Genomic DNA, 12,309 nt, shown 5'->3' with positions numbered 1-12,309 from the left:
TAAATGTAGTATTAGCAGCAGCAACTAGTGGAAGACTAAGGTTTGTACTTAGAATCTGTTACCAGTTGGATAGGTGATCTATAGCATGAGAATTCTACCTCACAGGATAAAAGAAATATATGTCAAGTTCTCTTGATACCAAGTGTGAGTAAAATAAATAGTATCTACAATTGTTAATAGTTTCATTATCCAAGCATTGTTGTGAGGATTAAGTTAGGTAGCATCCCTCTAAAAAGCTGCAGGAATTACCTCTGATGAACACCTACTGTGTGCTGGGTGCGTCTGTAACCTGGGCTGCATGTCGACTGCAGTAATGAAGAAACACATACATGTTGATACCTTACTCTCCCACAGAAGCGCTCCCTAGTGTAAAGAAAGTGCTCTAAGACAATAGGGTTAGAGACCGATTATAACTCCTATAGGGGACTTAGAGCAAGCGACCCCACTCGATGTAGAGGATTAAAAATTGGGTTTTAAGAAAGAAGATATTGAGAGGAGCGCTGAGGAATCGCGGAAGAGGTGTTGAGTCTTACGTCAGTCAGATGCTACTAATTGCACAGAAAACAAGCCCGTTGCCCATTGTCACAGGATGTCATAAATATGAGGATGAACTACTACCAGCTGTCTCCGAAGTACATCTGAAAGTCTACAGCTCACCAATGGTGAACCAGTTGGCGAGATCACCATTTTAAGCAAACTTTGGAAAAATATGAATCATTGCTTTTAGGGTATAAATATTGAGAATGGTTAGACAAGCAATCAAGTTAGAAAACTATGCAAGTCTGTGTTTCCAACTATCAACAGATTCCTTCTTTTACCCAGTCTTAAAGTGTTTCGCACCATTTTTTCAAAATGAGAAAGAAGCAGGAAAACAACTTGCTTTTCAGAGAGTTTGTTCTGCAAAGTATCTTCAAAAGCATGCCTCAGTGGATGTGCTAGATTTGTTGTTGTTTGTTTGTTTTTTTCTCTTTCAAGTACCCCTGGATAAAATGGCTTTAGACTACTTCCAACAGAGCTAATCTTTACTTTTCTCTGCTTATTTGACATTACCCGATAAAAGTAATATGTCACTTCTCTGTATCTTGGCTATTTATTGTGTAATTTCTGTGAATGACATCAGGTAGGCTATTCAGAGCATCCTTTGTCTCCTTTAGGGTGATCTGCCTTCCCCAGGTGCAATGTCTTGTAAAAGAAGGGACAGGTTTCTTCCAGGAAGCTTCATGCTCATTTCATGGAATCACCTTTCTATGTATTCATATAGAAAGATGTTGGGCTCAGGCTATTTGTGAGTCAGGCTTTAGTGGCCTCTAAATGAGGGCACTGTAGAGTGACCCTAATAAACAGAAATTCACCAGAGCCATGTCCTTAAAGAATGGCCCCTTCCATTGAAGAGAGGCAGTCCAGTGTTGCAGAAGAAGCTGAGGGCTGGCACTGGGAGTCAGAAGATAAACTTAAAGCTCTAATTCTATAATTCTAGTTGTATGAACTTCAGATAGTCATATGGTAGTTCTGCATATCTATCTACCTATTTGTGAACTAAAGAGATTAGCTTGCATAAATCTTAGATCCTTCTAGCCTTGGCAGTCTAGATCTGGGACATCCCCTGGCTTGCTCAAGGCACTTTACATGTTGCAAAGTTAAGTCTTGAGTGGCAGGAATAAGGTTTTGTGATACTTGACTTAATTTCTCTAATGATAAAGAGTTTAATTTGATACATAATCCAATATGATTTCTGAAATTAGCAGGAATTGAGAAGAACACATTTTTATTTTTTTCAGTTGCTAGTACAGTCATATTGCAACAACCTGACCTTGATTGAATGTCCCCCAAATATCTTGTCAACACCTATTTTTCTGAGTGCTTTTGAGCTGAGTATCTGACACTTAAACCTGCCTAGAAGCACAAAAATGGAAGGTGCTAAGAATGTCCCTTCCTTGTCCTAACGCTGCATGTATTAATGCCTTCTGAATTGTTTATCTGATTGTCCCTTCTTAAAACCTTCAGTTACTTAACCATGACATACAGAATAAAGTCCAGAATCATCATTGTTGTGTTGCATGCTCAGTTGTACCCAACTCCTTGCTACCCCATGAACTGTAGACCACAAGGCTCCACTGTCCATTGAATTTTCCAGGCAAGGATGTTGGAGTGGGTTGACATTTCCTACACCAGTGGATCTTCCCAACCCAGAGATCGAATCTGCGTCTTCTGTGTCTCCTGCATTGTTAAGCAGATTCTTTACCACTGTGCCACCTGGGAAGCCCCCAGAATTATCAGTACACCATAAAAAGTCCTCTTCTGCCAAATTGCTCATACCCTTTTTCCATCATCCCTGTGCACACACTCAAACTCCTCTGAACTCTCTTTACTACTTTGTCTGCAGGTATTGACTTGTGCATGTATTTGCTTCTGCCAGGGAGCATGGTTCTTACCATTTATACAAATAAATCCCTAATATGTAAGCATCCCACCACAGTCCCTTTTGCTTGAAGGCGGTTCTTTGCTTTCTGTGCCCAGCAAACTTTATATTACTTAGCCTCAAATCTCAATGTCTTGAGTCTTTCCTAACTCCATGTTCCTCCCAAGCATTTACTTCATTGTATGGCAATTATTTTTATGTCTTTCTTCTCCATTAGATGGTGAACTCCTAGACAATAGGAACAGTGGCTTGTTTATTTCTAGATCTTTTGCATCTAACATGGCTGACAGAAAAGATTCTTGTAAACATTTTGTTGAATAAGAGGGCAAGTGAAGCCTCCTTAAATGAATGTCTATTTTACCCTTGCCTCTTCCTTGAAACCCTCCTTGATTTTCCCTCGCTAATCCCCAGGCCCCTCACTTTCCAACATTTCCATTTCGCTCTTAGATTTATGTATTTGGGCTCACCGATGTTTGCCAAGGGGCTTCCTGGGTGGCTCAGTGAGTAAAGAATCCAGCTGCAACGCAGGAGATGCAGGGGACGCAGGTTTGATCCCTGGGTTGGGAAGATCCCCTGGAAGAGGACACGGCAACCCACTCCAGTCTTCTTGCCTAGAGAATCCCATGGACAGAGGAGCCTGGTGCACTATAATCCATGGGGTTGCAAAGATTTGGACACAACTGAAATGACTGAGTGCGCACACACACACACACACATTTGCAATCAATTTTGATTTATATATTTCATTGCATTTATTTTCATTAAACCATATTTTCTGTATACTTTATCTTTTCATGCAGCTCTACCCTAGTGACTGTTTCAATAAAGCTGTACATATTTCAATATAAATATTATTTGTTGAGTATTCATGCCCTTTTATATTCACATTATCTATTTTGTCTATAATTAGATAGGGGGGAACATTAAAAAATCAGTTTGCTGCAGCAAGTTAGCAGAAGTGCTGGATAAATATTTAATGATGGCAATGTTGATTCACTACAGTATACAGAATAAAAATAAAGCAGTTGCCACAATCATGCAATGTAAATCTCCACTGCAAAGATTTATTGCCACTGAAATAGCTTCCATACAGTATCTTCCTTTTCTTTTTTCTTTTTTTTTTTTTCTTGCTGAGGCTTTAAAGGTTTAAATGAGTTCCTTAATTTTAACTTTAATTCCCAGGCTCTACATATAAGCCACTAGATTTTGCTGTGCCATCAGTCCGGTGTTTTAAGGATAGGAAAGGATTGTCTCTAATCTTAGGCTCAATCCTCTGGTCTAAAGGAACTTCTGTGGCTTTATATGCAAATGATTTATAGCTAGTCTTCCTTACTCCTTCAGTGTGTTATTCCTCAGATTTACCCTTCCACCTGGAAACTCTTGCCAGATTTATTTTCCCAAGACTATTCTTCGTCATTTCACTCTACCCAGAAGAAAATATTCAATGTTAGCTCCATGGAAGGGAAACTGGTATGTAGAAATAGTTATGCCATAGCATAGTAAGTAGAATGGTAAATATCATAGGGATGGATACTTTATTCACTCAAGAAATATTTAAAGAGCCCTTACTTGTCCTCAGTTCAGTTCAGTTCAGTGGCTCAGTCGTGTCTAGAGCTTTGCGACCCCATGAATCGCAGAACGCCAGGCCTCCCTGTCCATCTTCAACTCCCTGAGCTTACTCAAACTCATGTCTATCGCATCGGTGATGCCATCCAACCATCTCATCCTCTGTCGTCCCCTTCTCCTCCTGCCTTCAATCTTTCCCAGCATCAGGGTCTTTTCCAATGAGTCAGCTCTTCTCATTTGGTGGCCAAGGTATTGGAGTTTCAGCTTCAGCATCAGTCCTTTCAATGAACATTCAGGACTGATTTCCTTTAGGATGGCCTGGTTGGGTCTCCTTGCAGTCCAAGGGACTCTCAAGACTCTTCTCCAACACCACAGTTCAAAAACACCAATTCTTCAGCCCTCAGCTTTCTTTCTTGTCCTTGTGATGTGCTAATTACTGGGGTATAGATGAGTTTGGTATTTGCCTATGTGTTTGAGCAGACTTACAAGGGAAATATCATATCAGCTGGTACTTGAAGGTGAACTAGGAAGTTGCAACTTGATTCAAATGTCTTAATAACCTTTATATCTATGAATTAATCCATGAATTAGCCTCTCTCTCTTTCTGTTTACTCTAGAGCAAAGCATAATAGTTCTGGAACAGAAAATGGCAAGGATTAAGATTTTAAAGCAAAATGAAGTAGCAAAGGAAAATCTGGGACTTGATTGAATATGTGAAACTTTAAGTTACATTTATATTCTAAATATTCTAGTTGGTAAAAATGTTTTTAACATAAGTAAATGTGGGGGACACAGTACTTTAAAAAAAAAAAGAGCTAAATTGCTAGAACATGTCTTCATCTAAGCCCAGGACAAGGACTCAGTGATGGGGCAAAATTGAGAGTGTTAGCAAGGTATTCATCTTAGATAGTAACAGCAATTCTGGCTGCAGTGGCAGCATGAGTTATGAGTATGGTAACTGGAGTCTCTAATCAGTGTGTTAGATTAGTGCACCATGGGTGTGTGCGTGGGAAGTTTGCTGTGTGGAGGGGAAGTGCACAAGGATTACTGGTGTTCTTCACTTGGCTGAGTTTAAATGGAAGAGCTAAAACAGAGAGTGGGAAAATCAACATTTGTCCCCTCCTTTGGGAAATATGGAACTAGCCAACAAGATCCAATTAAAACACAGGGAAGTCAAGGGACCGTTTTATGGTAATTCAGCCTTCTTAATCTCATTTTCCCTAAACCCAAAGTTGTTCACTCAACCCCGTAAGGCAGCCCCAATTTCCTCCCCATGTTAATGACATTCTGTGTTATAAAATGTAGGATAGTAGAGGAAGAGGGTAAAACAGCATTTATTTAGAAGTTGAATCTTAAGATACCAACAAAGCTATGGTTAAAGCTATGGTTTTTCCAGTGGTCATGTATGGATGTGAGAGTTGGACTATAAAGAAAGCTGAGAACTGAAGAATTGATGCTTTTGAACTGTGGTGTTGGAGAAGACTCTTGAGAGTCCCTTGGACTGCAGGGAGATCCAATCAGTCCATCCTAAAGGAGGTCAGTCCTGGGTGTTCACTGGAAGGACTGATGCTGAAGCTGAAACTCCAATACTTTGGCCACCTGATGCGAAGAACTGACTCACTGGAAAAGACCCTGATGCTGGGAAAGATTGAAGGTGGGAGGAGAAGGGGATGACAGAGGATGAGATGGTTGGATGGCATCACTGATGCGATAGACATGAGTTTGAGTAAACTCCGGAAGTTGATGATGGACAGGGAGGCCTGGCATGCTATAGTCCATGGGGTCGCAAAGAGTCGGACACAACTGAGCGACTGAACTGAATCTTAAGATGGCACAACTATGTGTGCAAATTGTATACTTTATTTATATGTAATTTTGTTAAACCCCCCAATATTGTCTTTGATTTTAATTTTTTTTCAGCATTTTATCAAAAACAAATTTTAAAAATTACTACAATATTGAAAGAATAGTATAATGAACATTGATAGTTTTGGTATTCAACAATTGTTAGCAATATACCATATGTGTATTATCTATTTATGAAATTATCAATCTATTAATTTATCTTCCCTGATCCATGTAAACAACTGTAATTATTGTCACAGAACCATTTGAAGGTAGCTTGCAGACAGAATGGCTTCAATATTTATCTCCTACGTAACCTTGACAGCATTACCAGAAAATAAACAATTAATGATTACTTTCCAGTATTATTAATATCCAGTTCATATGCAGGTTCCCCAACTGTCCTCCTCAACTGTTTATAGTATTTTGTCTTTTTACCAAACCAAGATCCAATCATGGTTCATGAATTACATTTGAATCTTACATCTTTACTATGTTGTGATCTAAACCTCTCAAAGTTTCCCCATAACACTGAGCTTTCCCCCCATTTTTATCTTGAATAATTAAAAACCTAGAGAAAAGTTGAAAGAGCAGTAAACAACACCATTATACAACTTTACCTTATTCACCATCTGTTGGCATTTTGCCACATTTGGTCTCTGTAGCTCACTTGCTCTAATTCTGTTATTTCTTCTACAGGGCATTTTTCTATAATATGTTTTTCTTCATTGTCTTAAGATGTTAGTTATGTGAATGCAGGATGACTTAATACATTTCCCTTAGAACAAGAAGTTAATATAAAATATCAGCTTTAAGGATGGCAAATGTTCTCTTTCAATTAAAAAAAAAGTAGCAGTATTCTCTTTGATGTCCAAACTTGGTCAAGAAGGACCCCTTCAAATTGGCTTTCATGTTCTGGAACTTTTCCCGCCCCACATATAAAATTAGTCATCTCTCCAAGGTATTCTGACTCCATTTAGTAGAAAATGATCATTAGAAACCAAGATCTTGGTGTTAGTTATGCTCCTGACCACTAGTGTGTTGTTGTTTCTTAGGTCCTATTAGTGAATAGTGAAAAAAAAGTATAGATATGTATATATAAGGGAGAAGGAAATGGCAACCCACTCCAGCATCCTTGCCTGGATGAATCTCAGGGACAAAGGAGCCTGGTGGGCTACCGTCTGTGGTGTCGCACAGAGTCAGACACGACTGAAGCGACTTAGCAGCAGCAGCATATATATATATAAATGTCATGAGTAGCTAATGGTATTTCCAATTCAAATCTAACCTTATATAGCATTTCGTTAGAACTCCTTGACTTTGTAATTCCTTTCTCTTACACTAAGATGCTTGTTTTCTTAATGATACTTTTGCTCATTTGCTTTATTCTGCCTGATAGACCAAACAGCGTCAAAATTGCAGCCCTAACAATACAAATAAACAAACCATTGAATAAAATATAGGGCTTTTTTGCCGTTTTTCCTTAGAAGGCACTCAAAATAAAATGAACTGTATTTAAAAGTCACTCGAAATAACTATTTTTTTCTTTGAGATTAAACTAGTAATCTGATAGACAGACTAGGTTATTTCAGTTTGCATTGTTAGAATTTATTGTTTTGTTTCTCTTAAAGTTTATTTATTTGTATATACACAGGATTTAAAAGTAATAACTGTGGTAAAAGATACAGCAGAGAGGTATTGCTTTCATTTTTTTTATCCATTTCTCCCAGTCCCCTGTAGGCGTAGTCATATATAATTCATTGTCCAAGCAGGACACTTTTAAGAAGGAAATGAATTACTTAAAATAATTGCAATTCATAACTTTTGAAATACATAGGTATTGATTGAAAGTTAATCTTATTTTATCAGAGAACAAGTAACATAGTCACACACTGAAGTGATTCTTTAAAAGCTTTTAAGAATATCTAAATCTTTGTACATTAAAAATAACATATGTATATGTATAATAAAGCAAGTTTAAAACTACAATAGTCTATCCTAGACAAAATGATTTTCACTGGTGGGCTTTCATTGTTACCAATTATTATTATTGCTTGTTTACCATTTGGCATTTCTTACCACAAAAGTAGTGAGATGCATGTGTATGTGTGTGTTTATTAATTTCTTCCTTCTTAATGAGAAAGATAAGCATCTTGCTTACTATTTCACTTGTTAAACATATTTAAATTATTCTATAACTCTCTGCAGAGATCTTCTTCATCCTTTTTTATAACCACATAGCACCTTTTTAGGTAGATGACCATGGCTTATTCAATAAATTCTCTGTTGATTATTTGAAATTCTTTAGTCTTTTGCTATTATATACAGTGTTGTCACAAATAGCCTTGTAGATATGCTCTTTGGAATTTATAGAGGTGTGATCATAGAGTAGGTTCCTAGAAATGAGATTTCTGGGTTAGAAGGAAAACATACATGTAATTTTGTTAGGTATTGTCAAATGCACTGTCATACAAGTTGTAATGCTTTGCATGCTCACTAACAATATAGGAGAATCCTTGTTTCTTCTTGTCAACTAAATTGTTAAAAAGCTTTCACATTTTTGTCAATCAAATAGTAGGAAAGAGTATCTTAGTAGAATTTTACTTCTCTTGTAAGTGATATTATGGATCTTTTCATATGTTTGAAGACATTTGTTTTTCTTTTTGGGTGTAGGCTGCCCACTGTTCTCTTGGGCCTTTGGTATTTTCCTGCCAGATTTCTAGAGGCTTTCTCTGTGTTAAAGTATTATTTCTTTGTGCCTATTCCTAAGTTGCAAGTATATTTTTATAGTTTGTTATTCATATTTTGAAAAACATAGATATATACATATATGTGGTTTTATTGCTCATATTATACATATATATACACATATATGTGGTTTTATTGCTCATATTATACATATATATACACATATATGTGGTTTTATTGCTCATATTATACATATATATACACATATATGTGGGCTTCCCAGGCGGCTCTAGTGGTAAAGAACCTGCCTGCCAACACAGGGGACATAAGAGATGCTGGTTCGATCCCTGGGTTGGAAAGATCACCTGGAGGAGGGCATGGCAACCCACTCCAGTATTCTTCCCTGGAGAATCCCATGGACAGAGGAGCCTGGCGGGCTACAGTCCTTGGAGTTGCAAAGAGTTTGACATGACTGAAGTGACCTAGCATGCATGCACACATATATGTATATATATGTTATTGCTCATGGATTTTTGTCATGTTTACAAAAGCTTTCTCCTATCTTATGTTTTAAGGAATTAATCATGTTTTCTTTTTTTTTCTTTTTTACATCCAGCTCTCTGATCCATTTGGAGTTTATTCTAGTGTACGATGTGAGGTACTGATCTAATTTTATCTTTTTCCAAGTGACTACCCAGTTGTCTCAGTATTATTTATTATAAATTTATTCTTTCTCACTGACTTGAGATGCCGCTTTATCATACACCAAATTTTATATATATATATATATATACACACACACACACACACACATATGATTATATATATATATTTGGGTCTTTTTCTAAACCTTTTTTTTTTTGTACTTTAAATGTGCAAATATCATACTGTTTTAATTATAGACAATGATAATCTCCAAAGGTCAGAAGAGATAATGGTTTTCCCAAGGTCAATTTGCTGAAAAAAGAACCAAAAAAAAAAAAAAAACAAACCAGGAAACATCAGATCCAGGATTTGATCCATGGCCACCCTATGTTGGTATGATTTAAATAACCTTCTAAGCTGAATCCTTATCTCAGTTAAATAAAGCTATCTGATATATTAATAATTATCTTATAGATAATAAGTGGTAGTGTTTGGCAATTGTAAACTACAAAATTAGGGGTGCAGAGTATTTTTGTAGCACAAAGTGACCGTTTTGTTAAAGGTCGTCTGACCCCTTTCTTAGTATATAGATTATTCTATAGTCTAATTCCAAAAGCTCTTGAAGAACCCTTTACTTCCCAGAAGTAGGATTTTATATGCATTCATACTAGTAGAGTATATATGGCAAACTTTGAGCTGATTCGAACCACAATGGACATGATGGGGGCAGGGGGAAGAATCTATCATTGTCTCTCATGACCCACATTCTAATGTCCATGTAATGAGAATCCCTATGATGAGTGCATTATTTTATAAATATGAAAAAAAAACTAGAAAATAAATATGAGGCAAATAAATGCTGTTTCCCTAGTGTTGTGCAGTTTAAAACAAAAACCCACTGGCAGAAGCCATCTGGTCCTGGCAACCTTCCCAGTTAAACACTTTTAATTGCTTCTGTGATCTTGGTGGGTTGGTGTGCCATGGTTTCCAGGGATTTGGGAGAAGTGACCTTTATGAAGTAATCACAGTTTGTTGTACAAAAGAACTCTGAGTTACCAAAGCAGGCAGCATATCCTGCTGTGGGTCCATGGTAATGAGAATGGATCAGATGTGTGATGATGTCCTATTTGGATCGACTTCACTGTTATATTCTACACATAGGGGTATTCCAGCAGCCAAGAACATTCCACTTGGAATGTTCTCTGAATTTGGGCAGTGATCATAAATCCAGTAGATTCTGTAAGTGAGGAGTGTTTATTTTTAGTCCTTCTTGTGACACCAAGTCCCTTTGCTATACCATCATCTTGAAGTTTTTATTGAAATATACAAAAAATTTTACCAAATGTTTTATTGATGTACAGTATTATGTTGGTTTCAGGTATATTTCATAGTGATTTGACATTTACATACATTATGAAATGATCATTGTGGTAACTCTAGTAACCATCTGTCCTCATACAAATTTATTAAAATATTATTGACTATAATGCTTATGGTATATATTATGTTCCCATGGCTTATTTATTTTATAACTGGAGAATTATACCTCTTAATTCCATTCACCTATTTCTCCCATCCTTCTACAAATGGCAAAATTTCAGTTTTTTAGTGGCTGAGTATTCCATTGTGTGTGTATGTATACATATACATAATATATATCTACTTCTATATACCACATCTTATATATCCATTTATCTATTTTGGGAGAAGACATTTTATGATATAGTGTTGATAATCCATATCTATTTTTAATGTCATTCAGAATAAATTGAGCTCAAGCTCTCAAGTTATTGCCACTTTCTCTTTTATCCTTCCTCCTCCTCTTTAAATGTCTCTGAAATTTCTGAGGAGAATGGACTGTACCCTGACCCCTTGACAATTAGTCGCAGAATCAGACCTAGCATCTGGATCTGACTGTCTTTCCAGTGTTTTTCAATCGTCTGCACTGATTTCTCTAGGGCTCCAGAGGCTCATTCCTGTATTTATCCTACCCTTAACTGAATGGCTATTATGTAGCATGCATTATGTCAGGTACTAGGAACCCACCAATGAGTAAAATGTGGTTCTGTTCTTGAGCTATCCTTATTTTGAGCAACTGTATTCTCAGAGAACAAATCCAATGAGGAATATTGTAGAAGTACAACTCTGTCCGAGCAACAAAGAAAAGAATGTTGCCCTGGGAAGTAGACAGCAAAGTCTGTGACCTGGCTTGGCTCCTGGGTATGACCTTGGGCAAGATATGAACCTCTCTGAGACCTAGGTTTTGTCTCTAGGGCAAGCGGGCTGGCTCAGAGATCTTTGGTCTTTTGTTCTTCTGACATTCTATTTCTCTCTCTGAAGGTTACTTTGTAACCAATAAAAGTAAATTAAGTGAGTGAAGTCGCTCAATTGTGTCTGACTCTTTGTGACCCCATAGAAGGTAGCCTACCAGGCTCCTCCCTCCATGGGATTTTTCAGGCTAGAATACTGGAGTGGGTTGCCATTTCCTTCTCCAGGAGATCTTCCCCACCCAGGGATGTTCGAACCCAGGTCTCCCGCATTGTAGACAGACACTTTACCGTCTGAGCCATCAGGGAAGTCTCCAGGAAACTACATAACAAATACTTGGGCTTCCCAGATGGCGCTAGTGGTCAAGAAGCCACCTGCCATTACAGAAGACATAAAAGACGCAGGTACTATCCCTGGGTAGTAGGGAAGATGTCCTGGAGGAGGGCGTGGCAACCCACTCCAGTATTATTGCCTGGAGACTCCCATGGACAGAGGAGCCTGGTGGGCTACAGTCCATGGGGATTGCAGAGTTGGACACGACTGAAGTGACTTAGCACACATAACAAGTACCTACCCCCACTTGTGGGTCTGTCAGTTCCCAGAGTTAGCCTTTATGTTTCTAGGATTTGGTACACTCTTCCTTCTGTGTAGCCATAACACCAGGTGTGTGATTTTTATGGATGGGCCTGCTGAACTCTTTGTAGATTCTATGACTGTTCCTACAAAAATCAGGGCTGGTTGTTAAGCAGCCTGCTACAGTCCTGCTCAGCTAAAGTCAACACAGAGAAACTTCTTTGAATTTTTGCATTTCTAATCTCTAGTGGGTGATGATGTAGTCCTTTCCACTTTAGTGTTAAAGAAAAGAAAAACTAAAAAAG

General features: G+C 37.7%; 1 protein-coding gene across 10 annotated transcripts in view; it reads left to right on the top strand.

Annotated features, from left to right (window-relative positions):
- Positions 1-12,309, top strand: part of DLG2 (discs large MAGUK scaffold protein 2) — a 2,226,746-nt gene that overhangs the window by 1,127,468 nt on the left and 1,086,969 nt on the right. For 7 of the 10 annotated variants that reach the window (XM_061119788.1, XM_061119779.1, XM_061119776.1 and 4 more), the window contains one exon: positions 9,135-9,176. The exons of the other annotated variants lie outside the window; for them this stretch is intronic. In XM_061119788.1, coding sequence (XP_060975771.1) covers positions 9,135-9,176 — 42 coding nt within the window. The remainder of the gene's footprint in view (positions 1-9,134; positions 9,177-12,309) is intronic. 10 annotated transcript variants of the gene reach the window in all.

Source organism: Dama dama, chromosome 2, assembly GCF_033118175.1.
Source record: "Dama dama isolate Ldn47 chromosome 2, ASM3311817v1, whole genome shotgun sequence".
Taxonomy (NCBI): Eukaryota; Metazoa; Chordata; class Mammalia; order Artiodactyla; family Cervidae; genus Dama; species Dama dama.
This window is presented reverse-complemented; position numbering and strand designations above follow the sequence as displayed.